Source organism: Rhinoraja longicauda, chromosome 20 (assembly GCF_053455715.1).
Source record: "Rhinoraja longicauda isolate Sanriku21f chromosome 20, sRhiLon1.1, whole genome shotgun sequence".
In the NCBI taxonomy this organism is placed as follows: domain Eukaryota; kingdom Metazoa; phylum Chordata; class Chondrichthyes; order Rajiformes; family Arhynchobatidae; genus Rhinoraja; species Rhinoraja longicauda.
Genome location: NC_135972.1, coordinates 29,186,359 through 29,207,899, shown reverse-complemented (window position 1 = coordinate 29,207,899; position 21,541 = coordinate 29,186,359). Strand labels below are relative to the sequence as shown.

The 21,541-nt window shown below is 42.3% G+C and overlaps 1 protein-coding gene across 1 annotated transcript in view; it reads left to right on the top strand.

Annotated features, from left to right (window-relative positions):
• Positions 1-5,561, top strand: part of LOC144603696 (receptor-type tyrosine-protein phosphatase R-like) — a 202,582-nt gene extending 197,021 nt beyond the window's left edge. Inside the window, exon 14 of the mRNA XM_078417335.1 lies at positions 4,249-5,561. Coding sequence (XP_078273461.1) covers positions 4,249-4,342 — 94 coding nt within the window. The 3' untranslated portion in view covers positions 4,343-5,561. The remainder of the gene's footprint in view (positions 1-4,248) is intronic.
• The last annotated feature ends 15,980 nt before the right edge of the window (positions 5,562-21,541 follow it).

Here is a 21,541-nt window from a genome sequence, read left to right as displayed (position 1 = left end):
CGGATAGAATATTGTTTGTTTTCCTTGAGGTTGGAACTTTTAGTTTAGTTTAGTTTAGAGATATGGTGAGGAAACAAGCCCTTCGGCCCACCGAGTCTGCGCCGACCAAAGATCCCCGCACACTTACACTATCCTACACATACTAGGAACAATTTACAATTTTACCAAGCCAATTAGCGTCTTTGGAGTGGGATAATTGGGATAATTAATTATCATGTTATGCAGTTGTGCTGGCAAGTGGTTGGACAATACAGCTCACCCCCTCCATGACACACTAGTCAACCTGAGGAGTACCTTCAGCAACCCACTGCTTCCACCAAGATGTAGTACAAGACACCACAGGAGATCCTTCTTCCCTGTGACCATCAAACTGTACAACTCCTCCCCCTTATGTTGTGTGGTTGACTGACTCGCCTTCCCTCCCTCCCCAAATCTTTGCACATCCCCAATCCTTTCCACACGTCACTCTAATTTTGTGTTTCATGTATCTTGTATTTTATTACGTGTAGGAAAGAACTGCAGATGCTGGTTTAAATCGAAGCTAGACACAAAATGCTGGAGTAACTCAGTGGGACAGGCAGCATCTCTGAAGAGAAGGAATGGGTGATGTTTCGGGTCGAGACCCTTCTTCAGACCAGAAATTGATCTGCCAACAGTAATAAAACCCAGGTAGACACAAAATGCTGGAGTAACTCAGCGGGACAGGTAGCATCTCTGGAGACTGAAGGAAGGTCTCGACCCAAAATGTCACCCATTCCTTCTCTCCAGAGATGCTGCCAGTCCCGCTGAGTTACTCCAGCATTTTGTGTCTACCTTGTGTTTTATCACTGTTGGCAGATCAATTTCCCTCCTGGAATAAATAAAGTTCGATCGTATTGTATCGTATCGTATACATTCTATAAATATCCAATGAACTGGGGTACAATTGGGTGGCTTAATGCAGCAGTTAAAATTAGATTAAACTTTTTAGTACAGAAAATGCTTAAAAATACTTAACAGGTCAGGCAGGATCTGTGGGAAAGAAACGGTTAACGTGAGAATAAGGGGTAGGGCATTTAGGACTGAGATGAGGAAAAACTTTTTCACCCAAAGAGTTGTGAATCTGTGGAATTCTCTGCCACAGAAGGCGGTGGAGGCCAATTCACTGGACGTTTTCAAGAGAGAGTTAGATTTAGCTCTTAGGGCTAACGGAATCAAGGGATATGGGGAAAAAGCTGGAACAGGGTACTGATTTTGGATGATCAGTCATGATCATATTGAACGGTGGTGCTGACTCAAAGGGCCGAATGGCTTACTCCTGCATCTATTTTCTATGTTTCTTTGTTTCTGATCAGGGACGCTGCAGGTTTTTTGTTCTCTTAGTTTCCTGTTGGAGCTGGGTGACCTGCTGCAGAATTGTCACCTGCCACTTGTCAGCCAAAGCACAAACTATTTTTGTTTCTTAAATAAAACAGAACTCGTTGGAAATGCTGAGCAGGTGTGGCAGCACTGTGAGGTTATCCACTTTGGTGGTAAGAATAGGAAAGCAGATTATTATCTGAATGGTGTCAAGTTAGGAAAATGGAACGTACAACGAGATCTGGGTGTCCTTGTTCATCAGCCACGGAAAGTAAGCATGCAGGTAGTGAAGAAAGCCTTCATAACACGAGGAGTTGAGTATAGGAGCAAAGAGGTCCTTCTGCAGTTGTACAGGGCCCGAGTGAGACCGCACCTGGAGTACTGTTTTGGTCTCCAAATTTGAGGAAGGATATTCTTGCTATTGACGGCATGCAGCGTAGGTTTACTAGGTTAATTCCCGGAATGGCAGGACTGTCGTATGGTGAAAGACTGGAGCAACTAGGCTTGTATACACTGGAATTTTGAAGGATGAGAGGGGATCTTATTGAAACATATAAAATTATTAAGGGGTTGGACATGTTAGAGGCAGGAAACATGTTCCCAATGTTGGGGGAGTCCAGAGCCAGGGGCCACAGTTTAAGAATAAAGGGTAGGCCATTCAGAACGGAGATGAGGAAAAACCTTTTCAGTCAGAGAGTTGTAAATTTGTGGAATTCTCAGCCTCAAAAGGCAGTGGAGGCCAAATTCTCTGGATGCTTTCAAGAGAGAGCTAGATAGAGCTCTTGAGGATAGTGGAGTCAGGGGGTATGGGGAGAAGGCAGGAACGGGGTACTGATTGAGAATGATCAGCCATGATCACATTGAATGGTGGTGCTGGCTCGAAGGGCCGAATGGCCTACTCCTGCACCTATTGTCTATTGTCTATTGTCTATTGTCTAAAAACAGAGTTCAACGTCTCAAGTCAAAAATGAAAGCTCATCAGCTTGAAATGCGAACTTTGTTTTTCTCTTTCCACAAGATTTCTGCAATTACTGATATTATTTGTAAAGTATAAAACAATCAATCTTTGCTGTAAATTAAAATGGTACAGATACTTTCACAATATATATCTGGAGATTTTAACTTCATCATTCTTTTCACAAATATCTAAATTAACCACAATTGAAAATTGTGCATTTGTTTGCTTCAGAGTATTTTCTCCAGAGAACAAATACTGTTTAGTTTAGCTTAGTTTAGTTTAGTTTAATTTAGTTTAGTTTGGTTTGGTTTAGTTTATTGTCACGTGTACTAAGGTACAGTAAAAAGCTTTTTGTTGCTTGCTATCCAGTGAGCGTAAAGACTATACACAATTGCAGTCAGTGCCACTGTGCTGCCCCTGCTTGATTTTTTTAGTCACAGGCTAATATATTAATATTATAACTAGTAATGGATATTCCTTGAGCTTTTCAAAATGTTGAAAACATTTCAAAAATGTTAATTTGTTTTTGATAGATGTCCAGATTAGTGTTTATGCCACTTTGATGTAGACAGTGAATTAAGCATGTAACTTATATCTACACTTCTATCACTCTGTTTACATTGCTGGAGGTTACAAATGCATTACTACAAAATCAATTTGCATTTTAGGAATTAAATATATATATTTTGCTAATTCATAGGAGCCTTATTAAAGGACATTAAAACCCAACGGTAAATTTGCATTGTCTGATATAAAGTCATGTATAAATGAGATAAAACAGTTATTTAGCAAGGACAATGTAGTTTCAATGGGAGATTTTCACTTTCGTATAGATTTGTACACTGGCTCATAACAGATAAGAAATAATTTCTGTGCTGTATTTAGAACATTTTTCTGCAAATATAACTCCCAGCAAAGGACCAAGTTATAATTCATTATTAATGAATACAAGGCTAGATTTAGTTATCAGACTAATGGTGAATAAACAGAGAAGAGCAAATGTTAATCAAATTAATCGAAAGATATGGTGCAGCTAAGGATCCAGATTTAGGTCAAACGATGACTCCCAGAAACAGTCAATGACGAGCCCACCAAATCTGCTTAAGCCAAAACTATTCAAAGAAGGAAGTTCTTAGTCTGAAGAAAGGTCCCAACCTGAAATGTCACCAGTCCATGTTCTCCAGAGATGCTGCCTGACCCACTGGTTACTCCAGCACTTTATTCATTTTATTGCTTGTTTTATTCAAAGAAGGAATCTGATTCAAACTAACCTAGGTTCTGTGAGGCAAGAACACTCTGTCCCAGAAATAAAAGGCTTGGGCAATTTAGGAGGTAAGAGTCAATATAAAATCAAAACAAAATTCATAAACTTGTACTGATCCTGGCTACTGAGACATATACAAAGAAATAATGATGACAGAAAATATAGGAGCTAAAAGCTAGAGAAACACGTGGAAATGTTCAAGGAATATTAAAATCAATGTATCATATTTGGGAACAAAACAGCTATCTGAAACAATGTGGGCTTCTTAAATAGCCACAAAGTGCTGGAGTAACTCAGCGGGTCAGGCAGCGTCTCTGGAGAAAAGGAACTGGTGACATTTCGGGTCGAGACCCTCCCTCAGACTGAGACAGGGAAGAGGAAAACTAGAGGTATGAAAAGGTACAGAACCAATCAGAGCCACCCTCGACCTGAAACGTCACCTATTCCTTTTCTCCAGAGATGCTGCCTGACCCGCTGAGTAACTCCAGCATTTTGTGTCTATCTTCGGTGTAAATCTGCAGATCCTTCTTACACATTTTGAGGACTCCTTAAAAACTGATAATGATTTTAATGTTTTCCAAATGGCAAACATACTGAATAATTACATTAGGTCAATATGTGCAGTGAAGGAAAATGATGGCAGTCACATTACTTTGTCAGAGATTGTATCTGTTTGCTCTGTTCACAGGGGAGGAATGATCCAGACCAGTGAACAGTACGGATTTGTACATCATGCTCTGAGTCTGTACAAAAATGAAGTCTCACCTGACACCAGCCAGTGAACTTGCCACATGGTACGTTTGATCCAGAACAACCTTTAATGCTGACTCGCATGTGAGTAAGAAGGTAAAGCATATTTATGAGCTAGAAAACCCAGAAGTGGAATCACCTTGTCAATTGGTTGGCACTCACAGAATTAATGAAGCTAAAGACAGGAGGATGGAAAAGTTCGCCAGATTACGCAAAGATACCTAAATGATTGCGGTATATAACTGAAATTCTGTTATAGGAAACTGACAAAAGTCAGGTGGCATATTGTTTGTGTCTAATAAGGTTCTTCATGTTACGTTAAATTCAACAATTATTACAGACTCTGTGGTCTATGAACCTACATTGGAATAGCTGTGCTGGTTGAAATTGTTTGTGGGAGACAAGGATTAGAAGTAAAATTTCCAGCCGTGTATCGAATGTTTCTGTATTCCAAACTGACAGAGCTGTTAATGTGATTCATTAATATGTACCATGTGAAAAGTGCTATTACATAATGTGGTGGATTTACTTTTTTTTGCCACATAGTTGGCTTGCTGCCGAAAACACACAAGTGTTTACTTCATGAATTAACAAAAAAACTGTCTAATTCAGAACCTTTTAATAATCCCTAAATGTTTTGTATGTAATGTGATATGGTGTTAAATTGTATGCACATTGATAATGCAAACTAGCAGTCAAATTGCACAATGTCAAACCAGTCATTCCATGTATTCTTATGTCCATGAATTTGTATTTTATTGAGACTGTCTTACTGTAAGAGCTTTCTAGATATTAAGCAAACCTGTGATTAACACTCAGCATTGTTTGCTCTCTGGCTCACTCTCGGGCATATATATTATAGCTAGATATAATATATGGAGGTAGACAAATCTTTAAACAAATTGAATATTGTGAAATGGTGTCAATTTGTGTTCCTCTTGGGGGACTAGAAGTGCACACTGTAAATCTGTGAGAATATATAAAATATATATATAAATATATAGCAACATAATAATGGAAAACCAAAACTATGAAGCATTGATGTTGTTTAAACTGTTTGCGACTATTTGGCATTTGTTCCAGTTGATGAAATGTTTTAAATTCCTTTTTGTCAGTGCAGGAAATTGTTTACATGAATACGTTTTTTACAGAAAGCAGTGCAGAATCTGCACTGGGTTACTCCTGTTTTTATTCACCTCTGTTAATTTGTGTGTATAACGACAATAAATACACCAGACCTTTTTTTTGAAATGTTGCGTTGTGTGTACTTTTTAAGAGCTGTACCATTGGGGTCCCTGATTCCATTTACCCTAAAAATATTTGAGACTTGAGTCTATTTTATCATTTTATACTCTGGACGTATTCTGTCTTTTATTTAATATAAAATATACACATCAAGTTAAAATGTCAGTATTCCTGGTCGTGTCAGGCAAATCAGCGCTAAAGTCTTGGAGAAACGCCCCAACTCAGCTGCAATTATGAAAGTCTTAATGCATTGAAAGATAACTACTGCAGATGAAAGATGCTCCCATTTTTTTGGGAAAAGACTTACTGATGGATGATGAATGAACTGCATTAGAATAAGATCATTGGTCTGAAACTTCAACTCAGCTCTCTCCACAGAAGCTGCCTGGCCTGCTAGATGTTACAAGCATTTTTATCCAGATTTTTAGTGTCTGCAATATTTTGCTTTTGTTCTACCGTTTTTGTCCATTCAAGGTTTACCAGAGATTGTGGCTGGCATCTAACCAACAGCGGGGCTGATTTTGTTCTAGGAGGATCTCTTCCACGAAGAGTTGCCTTACTCTTCTGCATTAAACCCCACCTCCCAGCACTAAAGGTGAGATGCAAAAGCCATTTCTTGTTTGATCCTTTTTAAACAATATAATAAATAACAAACAATTGGGCAAATCTCACTGTAAAAGGGATGGTCAGTTATTTCGATATAAGGATCCTAAAATCTCTTTTAAAGTGTAGAAGGGACATGTTGGTCGACGTGGGAAAGTTGGGCCGAAGGGCCTGGTCCCAAGCTATACAACGATCAGCCAAAACATTATGACCACTGACAGGCGAAGTGAATAACATTGATTATCTTGTTACAATGGCTCCTGTCAAGGGGTGGGATATATTAGGCAGCAAGTGAACAGTCAGTTATTGAAGTGGATGTGTTGGATGCAGGAGAAATGGGCAGGAGTAAAGACCTGAGCGACTTTAACAAGGGCCAAATTGTTATGGCCAGATGATTGGGTCAGAGCATCTCTGAAACGGCAAGGCTTGTGGGGTGCTCCCGGTCAGCAGTGGTGAGTACCTACCGACAGTGGTCCGAGGAGGGACAAACCACAAACCGGCGACAGACAGGGTGTTGGGCGCCCAAGGATCATCGATGCGCGAGGGCAACGAAGGCTATCCCATCTGGTCCGAATCGACAGAAGGTCTACTGTGGCACAAGTCACAGGAAATGTTAATGGTGGCCACGGGAGGAATGTGTCACAACACACAATGCATCACACCCTGCTGCGTATGGGGCTGCACACGGAGGACCAACAGCATATTGGGCAGGTGGTCATAATGTTTTGGCTCATCAGGTCATAATGTTTTGGCTGACCGGTGTATGGCTCTATGACTGTAAAGACTGCTGTCTAAAATAGACATGTCTATATTTCTACATTTAATCACATGTACCTCAAACATTCAGTTCATGGTCACACCCTTTCCAATTTAGCCCCCCTTCCTTCAATTTTAGATCAATCGATTTTCACCATCTCATTTATAAAACGTTGCAGGTAAATGATGTGTTTACACGTTGAGACATTACAAGGAGCGTGCATCTTGTTCGGCGGATTGAGAAGGCGCTGCCCGTTGCTGTATAATTACAGTAAACTACTTTCTTGCAAAGTGTATAAACCATGGCAGTCACGTCACTGACCAAACCCGAACGGACTGATAGTTTTTGACACTCATCACAGTTTAACCAAGTTAGGGGGAGATTGTGCAACAGGACTCTCTCTCTCTCTCTCTCTCTCTCCCTGTCGCTTTACGTTCTGCCAGACCGCGGGGGGAGGATGAACTGACACTCTGGAATAAAAGACCCAACGACAATTGAATAGAAGGAAGTGGTCGTCACTCATTTTTTTTCCCCTAAAGGAACATTTCCTTTCTACGGTTAGCGCCAGCCATCAGCGCCGTGTGGGAGCATGGAACTCCGTTACACGAATAAAGTAAAAATGGATATCCATTTCTTCATGTTGACTTTTGTACACGCGATGCTATCTTCATCTGGTGAGTGTTAAGTTCGGTGCTGTTCCACTGCTGTGTGGAGGACTATGTTAGTTACTCTGTGTTAGTATTGCGTTAACAGCACGGAAATGTGTGCTTTTCTCAAACGAAACCCGCACATGTATCACGTTGGGAAGAGTGCAGTGTGTGTTTTGAGATTGGATTCCAAGTGAAATCATTATTGATGCTTTCTGGTTATGACCTTGCTTGATTCTGCCTGTTGCTCAGTAGAAGGGAACAACAGTCACATTCAAAACAAACCTAAATTAATTCCACTCAAACATGTCATGTGAACACCTCAGACGCACTTCCAAGCAGTCTGCCCCAATTTTCTCCCCTATCTCACTGGTAGAAACCCAGATGGGACTGGGGAGGGAAGAGAGAAGCGGGAGCTTGGATCGCATGTTTGGGTTCATGGTGAACTTCGGAGTTTAATGATCTGAAGCTGCTGGCAACTGCTTGAAGCTAAATATAAGAAATAGGATGTGGTTAATGTCAAATAATTACAAAGAGGCGATTGACTTCGTGTTCTGAAACCTAATGAAAGATATTCCGTTTTTTGGGGGGAAAAGATTCACAGTGGGATGATGAATGAACTCATTATAGTGGAGGAGATGCAAGATGTTTAGCTGCCAACAGCCTGCTGACTAGGTCTTTATTGGGATGCTGCTTGGTGCTGTTGTAGTCTTTGACTGGGATAAGGGTTTAACAGTGCCGATTGCTCTTTGTGCACGCAGATGGGTTCCTGATCCAACACGCTCGGAAGCAGGAGTGCTTGCTGGCCAGCGGTGTGAAGGTGTTGGTCGACACCTGTAACATGACCAACCGCTGGCAAGAGTGGGAGTGGACGGAGCAGGGCAAGCTGCGGCTCCGGCTGCAGGGACTGTGCCTGTCTCTGGTCAGCAACACATCCACCAGGCACACTCACCCCTTAACGCTGCAGGACTGCGCCGGGGCCCTGCGCTGGAAATGCTACCACAACCATCCAGGTCACATCGGCCTTGCCGACCAAAAAATGTTCCTCAAAAAGGTGGGCTACTTGGCGATGCTGAAGGCAGAGACGAAATACTACGACAGCTGGCTCAGATACCAGCTCGGGGAGAACAGCAAGCCGGTTACACTCAGCATCTGCCCAACTCAAGGTGAGGTCCTGATGACTAACTATCTCCAGAGGTGTTGGGAAGGGCCAGGACACATGTATCCAGTTGGGTTTATCCCTCGGGGTTCTTCTGATTAAATAATCGCGATTGGTGCTGTAAGTCTGCATTGATTCCACAAATACGGCACAGAATATGTGTTGTATGTCCATGTAATCGTGGTAATCATGTTGGTAAAACCAACTGCCGGAGCAACACAACGGGTCAGTCAGTATCTGTGGAGGGAAATGGACAGATGACGCTGTGGGCGGGGGGAGCCTCCATGCTCAGAGATCTAGATGTAATGTTATGGTGGATAATTCACCAGCGAGTAACACGGTGATTGCAAGCAACCTACTTTGGAGAGGGAGGGGGAGAGGTAGGGGAGAGGGAGGGGAGAGGGGCGGGAGAGGTAGGGGGAGAGGTAGAGGAGAGGGAGGGACAGAGGTAGGGGGAGAGGGAGAGGGAGGGGAGAGGTAGGGGGAGAGGTAGGGGAGAGGGAGAGGGAGGGGGTAGGGGAGAGTAAGGGGGAGAGGTAGGGGAGAGGGAGAGGGAGGGGGTAGGGGAGAGGTAGGGGGAGAGGTAGGGGAGAGGGAGGGGAGAGGTAGGGGGAGAGGGAGAGGGAGGGGAGAGGTAGGGGGAGAGGGAGGGGAGAGGGAGGGGGAGAGGCAGAGGGAGGTGGGGAGGGAGGTGGGGGTTCTCTTGATACATCCTCAACGTGAAGCTGGATTAAAATTGTGGGCTTTCTGATGAGTTTGTAAGTCGCACACAGATGTAAAATTGGCCAGCCGCCCTCAGATGTCGAATCGCGAAAACAAGCGGAAATGCTCCCCTCGTCTCTGGGCAATCTGCCAGGGTTGCTGTTTGATTGAGCGCATCTAGGGAACAAATAGTTTAGTGTCCGTTTCCGCAGTTTCCCAGTTCCGCAGAGCAAGAGGCAGAATTGCCAGGAATAAAAGTACCTCCCACTCTTGCTACTTAATGACAGCAACAGCTTAATCATCATGAGAGATAAAAATCGAAGGACGTGCAGAGAGGGACTGAAACTCCCAACAATATAGCTCTGTCACACGCCTCCAATTCTCCCTGATCTTCCATTTCTCACGCAAACACAAAGTGCTGGAGGAACTCAGCGGGTCAGGCAGCATCTGTGGAGGGAATGGGGACATATTCAGTCGGGACCCTTCATCTCGCAGCTGCTCACCAGGTCCTGGGGGGCAATAGTGAGCTGCTGGGAGGCAGCAGGTTAAGTTTTTCACATCAACTCTTGTTCCCCAGCCTTCTCAACCACAAAGACTATTACAGCTTGAAGACTCACATTAAACTGATTGGAGGCTATTCATAAGTTATAGGAGCAGAATTAGGCCATTCGGCCCATCAAATCTCCTCCGCCATTCAATCATGGCCGATCTATCCATTTGAATTCCATTAAAACAGGGGCTCAAAGAAAGGTGAGACCATTTGGATGTGTAAGCTCTGGTGTAAAAAAAATAGACAATGCCCGAGATCAGGCCTGAGGTTTCTCGTGCTTTCGAGGGGTGAAGTGCATAATCTGCACTTTGCAAATCCTTTCTGCCAGGGCACTGTAACATTAAAGGATGGGTGGTGCTTCCTTTTCCAAAGGATTTGGACGTCTTGGACAGGAAGGATGTGTGTGAAATAGGCCTTGACTTGGGACTGTGCTAATGTACTGAACGGGTTGGGGGATTTTGATCTATCCATGGGAAGACTATTTCTCTCACAGAGACCAAGCAAATTGTGTTTTATTCCAAAAGAAACAAGAGCTTTTGATGTTTTCCCTTTTAAAATGCTTTGCTATCATTTAATGATTTCATGTTATTTTGAAAATCACTATTAACATCATTTATATTGCTTTGACAACATTCTCATTAACAGTGGGCGATTGGGAATGCCAGAGTTATCTGTTAGTTTGAAACTCTCTTAATTACTTTCCACTCCCATAATTATCCTGTACTTGGGAAATTTAAAAGACACGGAAACCGGAATTCTGAGGACAATCTGTGCTTCCTGATCAGAATGACTGGCATGAAAAGTGACATGGAAGTTTTTTAAAAATATGAATGAGGAGGGTGGTTTCTTTTTTAAATGAAAAGGCATTGAGTTTGTACAGTGTAATTTCCCATGAAAATGACTGGAAAAGGGAAAGTGGAAAGAACTTTTGATACCCTAACATTGCACAAGTCGTACTTCTCCCAGTTAGCCCTTCTCTTAGTAAAATGTGAAGGAGTTTTTAGCTCAAGCCCTGGAAAATGAGCATAGAACTGAGATGAGGAAAAACTTTTTCAGTCAGAGAGTTGTGAATCTGTGGAATTCTCTGCCTCAGAAGGCAATGGAGGCCAATTCTCTGAATGCATTCAAGAGAGAGCTAGATAGAGCTCTTAAGGATAGCGGAGTCAGGGGGTATGGGGAGAAGGCAGGAACGGCAATGACTTTTAAATGCCATAATTGCACTCACCTATGTAGTTTCCTCTGGGGGCTTATTCCATAAACTCTCTACCATCTGCTGAAAGTTCCCCTCAAGTTCACTTTAAAGATTTCCCCTCTCACCTTAAATCTATGCCCTCGAGTTTTAAACCCATCTACCCTGGGAGAAAGAAAGTGACCCTCAACCTTATCTATTCCACTCATGATTTTATAAACTTCTATAATGTTCCCCCTCTCCAGTCAAAACGCCCCCAGCCTATCCAGCCTCTGCTTATATCTCAATCCCTCCAGCCACGGTAACATCCTCATCAATCTTCCCCACACCCTTTCCAGCTTAATGACATCCTTCCTATAGCTGGGAGACCTGAACTGCACGCAGTACTGCAAGTGTGGTCTCACTAATGTCTTGTTCAGTTGTAAAATGATGTCCTACACTCAGTGTGCTGACCGACAAGGGCAAACCTGTTAAACGTCTCTTCACCACCATGTTTCCCATGTTATCATCTACACTCTCGGGTAGTTTGAAAATTGCCATTGAATTATTTTGAAGAGGAGTAGAGATCTTGTCTCTTTTTCCTGAACAATAGTATTGCCACAATTACACACAACTGGTCATTATCAGATGGGTGATTACTGTATGGAAGTTGATTGCTGTGATTCTAACACTGCAACAGTGGCTGACTCTCAAAAAGGCTTCAATATATAAATGAAAGTCTTCTGCATGGAACAGGAGGAATCATATGAATTGGTCATGTACTTGGGTAAAGAAGAGTGATCCGAAGTCCTAAAAAAAGAGAATGGGTGGATCATGGGAAGAGCAGAATGCATGTTTAATATGAAACAGATTCCATTTTTATAAAGAAGCTTGTTGGGAACTTTATTGGTTGCTAGACGACCCGTGCACCCGTTCGGTCCAAACCTCTCCTGCATTCGTCTAGCACCCTCCCCTCCCCCACTCCAAAAGCGCACAGTAAGATCCCAGGCTAAATCCGTGTCTGTGGCGGCCAGGGATTTTCCCCCGGGGCCAGGGGCGGGCAAGGGGGGAGAGAAAAGGGAAGAGGGAGCCACTCACCCCAGCCCCGGGCGGCCATCGCGGCGGCCAGCAGCAGGAGAGCGGCCGCAAGGCGCTGACCCATGTTCGTCCTGCCGGCGGCCATCTTCTTTGACCTTCTCTCTGCCGCCCCGCTGCACCATGGGAGGAAGGTGAGGCGCAGGGCACGCTGGGACGGACGCCGGTCCTCCCGGCGCAGCTGCACAGGCGCGCCGCCGACGGGCCTGTCAACCCTCCCCTGTTGTGACACCATATTATATCAAAATGGCGATCTCAAAATGACGATCTCATATATGACCCGTTGGGTTCCAAATGTGACGCCAAAATGACCCGTCAGGTTCCCATTGTGATGCCGAACAGGGATGTATTAGATCAAAATGATTTGTCCCATTCACAATATAAAGTTTATTAAAGTTTCTAAAGTGAATCACTTTTAAAATATAACGAAACCTGATACTGCACACTGCAGGCGAATGGTGAGCAAGGTGCCCCTAAGATTGTTGTGCTATCGTGTAGCCTTTTGGCTGTGAACCAATTGTTTACAGAAATCAAGTTGGCAAATGCTAACTTAAATCTTTATTTGATAACTTGTAATTGTGATTCAAACCCAACAACAATTCATTTCTAAAGCAGACACTTTAGCAAAGATAGAACTCAGACAGAATGAACCAATATATTCACATTGTGAGAAACATGTCTGTATTTGATCCCAACCAGCAAGCTTTATTATATCATTCATGTTTAGGCACAATTTCATTGCAATCTGATTAATAAATTGCTTTTGTAAGCTGATTCCATTTTATAAATTCAGTATAGAATCTATTTATTAAATCCTTCACACCGTCATCAGTGTTCCCCGAATATTTCTCAGGATGAGCTTTGAGAATTAACAATGCTTTCACCTAGTGGGCAAACTCTGAATTGGATGCATCAAGTTAACTCCAGTTGCTGAAGGCTACAAATGCTGCATTATAAAATCAACGTGAATCAATTTTACGTGTAATAATCTAAGAATTGGTACACGCAATATGATGATCATTCCAAATTAAAGTAGAGTGAGATACCCTGTTTCTGATTTTAATCCACAATAAGGTCATCACAGGTACCGACCCCCCTCCTCTAACCACCATTAAAGGATCTACAGAGGTCGCTGCCTCAAAAAGGCAGCCAGCATCATCAGAGACCCACACCACCCTGGCTGCACACTCATTTCACTCCTGCCATCGGGAAGAAGATATAGGAGCCTGAAAACAGTAACATCCAGGTTCAGGATCAGCTTCTTCCCTTCAGCCATCAGGCCTTTAAAACAATACACCCTCCAAATAAGCTCTGAATTACAGACTTGGGGAGCATTAGTTTTGTCTTTTTGCATTGTCATTGTTTGTTTGTTTTTATGTGTGTGTGCATATATATATATTTTTCCTTTATTATATTTTTTACAGAGTACAATGATTATATATTTTGTTGTGCTGCTGCAAGTAAGAATTTAATTGTTCTTTTTGGGACATATGACAATAAAAACACTCTCTCTCTCTCTCGTTCTCTCCCTCTCTTGGTGTAAGTGCAGTTTTGATATCAATGCCAAAGGAGTTTAACAATAACATAATGGTTCTATATAGACATGCACATTTGGATCAGGAGAAATCCTATTTAATCCTGTTGAATTTAGGCTCCTATCAGGTATTGAATTTTACACCATCCTATTTTCTCTTTTCTCCCCAATCACATTCCTCTCTCTCTCTCTCTCTCTCTCTCTCTCTCTCTCTCTCTCTCTCTCTCTCTCTTTTCTCCCCAATCACATTCCTCTCTCTCTCTCTCTCTCTCTTTTCTCCCCAATCACATATTCTCTTTTTCTCTCTCTCTCTCTCTCTCCTCTCTCTCTCTCTCTCTCTCTCTCTCTCATCCTCTCTCTCGCTCCTCTCTCTCTCTCTCTCTCTCTCTCTCTCTCTCTCTCCTCTCTCTCCTCTCTCTCTCTCTCTCTCTCTCTCCTCTCTCTCTCTCTCTCTCTCTCTCTCTCTCTCTCTCTCTCTCTCTCTCTCTCTCTCTCTCTCTCTCTCTCCTCCCTCCCTCTCCCTCTCCCTCTCCCTCTCTCTCTCTCTCTCTCTCTCTCTCTCTCCTCTCTCTCTCTCTCTGTAAATATTTTGAATAATGCGAGTTATTTAACACCATCCAACTAGTAACTCGAAGTGAAAACTTTTCTTATATTTTTCTCTTTATATATCGGTTGGTTAACTGAAATTTAGGTTCTGAATTGACTTCAATAAAATGACTTATTTACGTGGTTGTAGTGGCCTGGACGTGGCCAGAAATAGGCTGGACGCCAGGCAGGTTTTGAAAGTTCTTTAATGCAGGTTGTGAGCATCCACTCACAACGAGTTCCACCGAAGGGATGAACACTCCCAAAAAGCCCTGGGTAGAAACCCCGTAGCCTGTGGGCAGTCCCTCGTCCCTGTCCGTCAAGGGCCGAGGGGACTGACCCTAGGAGTGGCCTAATATCCAGGGACCGCCACATAGTCATTTTATCATTTGGATATTTCTATTTAATCCCCATTTAGTCTTTGCCGTGGTGACAGTACAGAATATCTGCTGTTTTAGGTATTTTTAAATCACTTAAAGCCTGCACTCGTGACAACTTTCTAGTAAATCGATGATATGCTTTTCTTGGCTATTATTTCCCTCGGCAAATCATCTATACATTTACACAATATTGCAAGTTTGCCCTAGCAATTACAGTATGCAAGGGTTATGACTTATTTTCTTTCTTCTGCAGTTGTATAGGGCCCTGGTAAGACCACATCTGGAGTATTGTGTACAGTTTTGGTCTCCAAATTTGAGGAAAGGACATCCTTGTCATTCAGGCAGTGCAGCAAAGGTTCACGAGATTGATCCCTGGATGGCGGACTGTCATATGAGGAAAGATTGAAGAGACTAGGTTGTATTCACTTGGAGTTTAAAAGGATGAGAGGGGATCTTATAGAAACATATCAAATTATAAAAGGACTGGACAAGCTCGATGCAGGAAAAATGTTCCCAATGTTGGGCGAGTCCAGAACCCAGGGGCCACAGTCTTTGAATAAAGGGGAGGCCATTTAAAACGAGGTGAGAAAAGACTTTTTCACCCAGAGAGTTGTGAATTTGTGGAATTCTCTGCCACAGAGGGCAGTGGAAGCCAAATCACTGGATGGATTTAAGAGAGAGTTAGATAGAGCTCTAGGGGCTAGTGGAAACAAAGGATATGGGGAGAAGGCAGGCACGAGTTATTGATTGGGGACGATCAGCCATGATCACAATGAATGGCGGTGCTGGCTCCAAGGGCCGAATGGCCTCCTCCTGCACCTATTTTCTGTTCCTATGTCCAATCCTCCCAATGAACAATCCAGTCAGCATCTTCTTTAATTATGCTTAACCCAATTGTCTATCATTAAAAATGGATGTATCTGCATATTTAGATCCACCACCACTTTATGTAGTTTATATTTAAACAATTGATCATTTCTTACTTTTGCATGGAAAAGAAACACCATGTATTTCTCAAAAGTCACTGAAATAAAAACAGGAAATACTGGAGATACATGGCATTTTAGGCAATATCGGTAGAAAGACGCATCACATTAACATTTCAAGTTATTGACGTTACATCAGAATTGGGAAATTGAGAACAAAAAGCCTGTTTTAAATTACAGGTTTTATTTATTACACCATTAGCTTGTAGGGATAGATGTTAAGCTAATTGCCCCATAACACCCAACCTCCTGTTGCCTGACTCTTTGAATAAGGGCTGTTTTCCAATCTTCTGATACGCTTCATGAATTTAGCGAGATTTGAAAAGTTTCCAAAGTTGGATTCACTTCAGCCATTCCCTTTAAACTCTTGGGTGGAGAACAATGAGTCTCTGCAATTTGTCTACCTGTACCCCATGAGTTTCTCTTATACTTTATCCCTTGTGATTGGGGTTCTTAGAGATTGCTCCCTATTATTCGAAATTATCCCATCTATAAAGGATATTTGCAGTCCAAAAAGTTACTTTAACGTATCTGTCATTTATTTTCTTTCTATTATTAATTCATTTACCTTAGCCACCTTCTTCCTATTTACTTATCCATAGAAACTCTGAAACTGTTTGAACCTAAAAACTTCCCAGTCCTCTGGCCTACCATCACCTCCTGCCACTTTGTGTGTGCTACTTTGCAATTTAACATTATCCTCGACCTGAAGAAGGGTCTTGACCGAAAATGTCACTTATCCATGTTCTCCAGACCTGCTGAGTTAGTCCAGCATCTTGTGTATGAACTAGCATCTGCAGTTTCTTGTTTCTATATTATCCTTGACGTATCTTTGGTAACCACAGTTATGCCTCTTTCTCATGGAATCCCATTTCTAAATGGGATAAATTCCTACTGAGCATTATGGACCAGCTGTTTTAATATCTGTCACTGTTGATCTGCTGACCTGTCTCTTTTCGTATTTTCCCAGTCCACCTGAAATCTAGGATCAATCTTGTCCTCGGGTGTTCTCCCTGTAACCACGGGGGTTTCCTCCAGGTGTTCCAGTTTCCTCCCACACCCCAGAGACGCGTGGTTTTTTAAAAGTTTAATTTACTTTAGTTTAGGGTGTGGATGAGAAAGTGGGATAATATAGAACCACTGTGAATGGGTGATCATTGGTCGGTGCTGGCTCGCTGGACCGAAGGACCTGTTTCCATGCTGTATTTCTAAACTAAACTAAACTCCACCTTCATACTGTGATAATTAAGTTGAATACAGTGGTTTTCATTCTTTGGTGTTCACCATAAACAGCAGCAAGAATCCCACCATATCGTAGTCAGTACATCCTTTAACCGCAAGCTATTTAATTCATCCTTATGCATTACTCATGACTAAAGCTGAAATAGTCTGTTCCTGGATGTGGCTGTAACATGATATTCTAGGAAGCAATCCCTGATGCACTGCGCAAAATCTTCCACTGCGATATCCTTGCTAGTTTGGTTTGTCCATTCAAGATATAGATATAAAATATGCCAGGACAATTCCAGTTCCCATCAAACGTGCCTTGCATATTTCCCATTTATATCCTGTCCGATTGAGGTCACATCATGGAGTCTCTATGCAACTCCCATCCGTGTCGGCTTTCACAGACTATTCATGATTTCAACCCAAACCAATACAATGCTATGATCTACTGTCTCTATATCATAAGTCCACACCACTCTGATATCTCCCTTCATTAATGATGCTATCCCGCCTCCTTTTTCTCCAGGGAAGATGGACCAACATGTGACCCAGGGAGTGACAATTGGAATTATTATTTATGTTGACACTTCACTATTTTTGGCGAAGGTCACTCATGAGGACCATCGTACAACCTGGTTCACAAAATTATGGAAGGAATACAGCAAGGGAGGAGGTCATTCAGACCATTGAGTCTATGCCAGTTCGATGCAAGACCATGGAAGTTCATCTCTCCTGCCCTCTCCTGACACCCTGCAATCTTTTGTCCTTTGAATAACTTACCCAGTTTTTGAACAGTAATACTCTGATACTGGATTCCAGATTCTAATCACCTGCACTATTCAATCGCTGTATCTCTTGATCTTTTGCCAATCAGCTTCACTCTGTGCCCGTCCACCAAAGTTATCTACCAAATGGTCCAATGAGAACAAACCCAACATCTCCATTCTACATAACCAAGCCTCTATTCTATGGGATCAGTCCATATGTCTCTACAATCCTTTTCTAATTCTTTCCCATCTTTCCAAAGGTACTGGACTCAATACTCTAGTGTTTGATAACAATACATCTTGACTTGGAAAGAGTGCAGAATAGATTCAGCAGTCTGTTACATGGACTTGAGGGCTGACATCATAGGGAGAGGTTGGATGGGCTGGGATATTTTTCTCTGAAGGGTAGGAGGCTGAGAGTGAAAAATATCTTCTGTGGTATCTCAGTCCTGATGAAATTTCTTTGACCTGAAACATTACCCTTGATAGACCCAAATTGCTGGAGTAGCTCAGGGGGACAGGCAGCATCTCTAGAGGAAAAGAATGAGTGATGTTTCGAGTGACGTCTTCAGACTTAAAGTACAGGGGAGGAAACTGGAGGTAAGATAAGGCCAGGACAAAGCAGAGCCCACAACAGATGCCCACGGAAGTGTGGAGCCCACAATGGCTCATTGTTGGCTGGGGAAGAGATGATAACGAAGGGATATAAGTAGAGCCCTAACCTGAAATATCACCCTTCCTTTTTCTCCAGAGAAGCTGCCTGACCCGCTGAGATACTCCAGCCCTTTGTGTCTATCTTTGGTATATACCAGCATCTGCAGTTCCTTTCTACACATGACCTTTGTTTCTCTTTTCACAGATGCTGCCTGCCCTGCTGAGTGTTTACAGCATTTTATTGATTTTGGCTATCATAAGTTCTTTGTTTTTGCCTTATTTTGTGATCTATTACTTTGGTCATCCAAGTGCCAGACAGGCCTCACACGAAGCCGAGTTACAGGAGAACAGATAACTATGTTACTGATGTGTTTATCCCTGGAGCATGCCCGATTGGAACCAATTGGACAACCACGCCAATGTTCTACTTAGAACTAGAACACTTAATGCCCAATCCAATCTTTTTCATTAAAGCATTCTCTGAAATCTTTGAGGCCTTACTTTAAGTGTCATATTTTCGAGGCAGCACAGTGAGCCACTGCTGAATGATAGGCATGTTAACACTTGCGTGTTAAACAACTCCATCCAAGTAAACTGTCAAAGTTGGAGCAGAGCAACAGGCAGAGATTTAACTTGCCTTGCCAATGCTGAGCCTGTTCAGACTTTTAGACTTGAGAGATACAGGCAGAAATAGGCCCTTCGGCCCACCGAGTCCGTGCTGACCAGCGATCATCCTGTACACTAACACTAACTCTATTCCTACACACTAGGGACAATTTACAATTTTACCAAACCCAATTAACCTACAAACCTATACGTCTTTGGAGTGTGGGAGGAAACCAGAGCACCTGGAGAAAACCTACGTAGTCACAGGGAGAACGTACAAACTCCATACAGACTCAGGTCTCTGGCGCTGTAAGGCAGGAACTCTACTGCTGCACCACTGTGCTACCCTAGAGGAAAACCTTGTTTCCAATTTCTATATTTCAATTGCGAGCACCTTAGATTAATTAGTATTTCATAACTTTATTTATATTTTTTTCTTGATGGAGTCTGTATATTTTTCTCACATCCTCTCTTCAATCTCTGCATCATTTTCTTTGAGCACTAACCCTTTTGTAATACTTGCTGCTCTTAAGGTGCCCTCGCTATTTCCCTGGACTTTATTATGTTCGTGTTAGTTTTACCTTTGTTATTGTTACAGAAACTACATCCTGCAATTCTATAATATTTGATTTTACTCCCAAACACAGACTATCTCTGTACATCTGCCAACATGGCGTGCTTTAGGAAAACACCAATGTTGCAGCCACATAGGAATATTAATGTGCATTTAGGTCACATCTGTGGCAGTAAATTTGATCAATATAGGCAACTTTTCAAGACTACTTATTGTTTAACTAAACAAAACTTCTTTATGGCATTATAGCTGATTAAATAAACCTCTTAGGAAATCCACCTTTAAATGTCTGAATTATGCAGCTTTGATCTCAGTCAGTGCCTTGCATTTTGGAAAAGCATCAAACCCCATTGTGTGCATATTAGGTGCGCAAGTAGATTTATGAAACAATTATTTTGCTTTTCATCTTTGGAGTGAAAAATTCCGCACAGCAGGGGAGAGATGTGAAAAACCTTTTTCCACATCTATGACTATGAACTTGTAACAAATCCATCATCAAGCACATCTCTTTCAATCATGACACAAGTTTGGGCAGTACAGTGGTACAGAGGTAGAGTTGCCGTCTTACAATGCTGGAGTCCAGGGTTCAATCCTGACTACGGGTGCTGTCTGTAGGGAGTTTATACGTTCCCCCTGTGACCTCGTGGGTTTTCTCCGAGTGCTCTGTTTTCCTCCCGATTCCCTAAGAAGTATGGGTTTAAGGTTAATTGGTTTCTGTAAATTGCCCCTAGTCTGCAGGGATTGGATGAGAAAGTGGGATAACATAGAACTAGTGTATAGATGATTGTTGGTCAGTGCAGACTCAGTGGGCTGAAGGGCCTGTTTCCACGCTGTGTATAAAATGAAAACTAAAAGTTTAAATGGAAGCAAAATTTGCCTCCACTTTGCTTTTTTAATCTCCTAAGGATTTGACCTGCCTGGTACATTGCATGTTATTTGTATAACTCAATCAGGTTCTTTTAATCAGTATTGTCCATTTAATGTTGATATATAAAGAGCACTGCTTAAGTAATGTTACGTCAAAAGTTATTTGCTGCTGATTGTGGCACAATTTGATTTGAATGAACCTCGTTTGGTATTTTAATTGTATTGACAGTTACTGATGGATGCTGAAATGAAGGTTTATCTTTTCCCTTGTCCACCACACAGAGGATTATCAAGCTAACGCTTTAAAGGAGGACCTGCCGTCATTGCAGGAAAAGAAGGCCAAGTGGCCGGATAATGACGCAAGTAAGTGATTGAATGACGTTTTTACAGTAGAGTTGAAATTTAATGTGCATATCATGATACAGGTTTGGGCAGCACAGTGGTGCAGAGACAGAGTTGCTGTCTTACAGTGCTGGGGTCCAGGGTTCAATCCTGACTACAGGTGTTTTAAAGTCCTAGGTGTCCAGTACAATTTCAGAAAGAGCAGTCTATTTCGTGAAATAAATATTGCAATGGGAAAGTTAACATTTTCTCTTCAGGCAGTTAAAACAAAGAGTTATGTGCCTCCAGCTCGTATCTCATCTATCTGCTTGCAAAATGTCAGATCTTCCAGTCATAGCACATGTTTGTCTGATTCAGATGGAAGCCTCTGACCTTTAAACAAATTACGGCTGTATTATATTAACAGGACCCCAATTTCATCCTAACCAAAAAGAACCAGATGCTTGAAGTGAGATACCCATAAGGTCTGAAGGCCAAAGAGGCTTTCCCAGGCAAGTCTAAAACTTCCTCTTGTGTGGTCAGGAGGACACTTACGTCCAATGGGAAGGATACAAAAGCAAAATAATGCAGAGGCTGTTAACCTGAAACCCAAAGTAGAAAATCCTGAAAACGTAGCATTCATGCAGGATCTGTTGAGAGATGCTTCAGGCTGCTGATCTTTTGTAAAACCATAAGAAATAAGATCAGGAGTCAGCCACATGACCCATATTAAATCTCTCTGTCCTTCAATATCATGACTAATCTAATCTTGGAATAAACTCCACTTTCTTGCACGAACCCTAT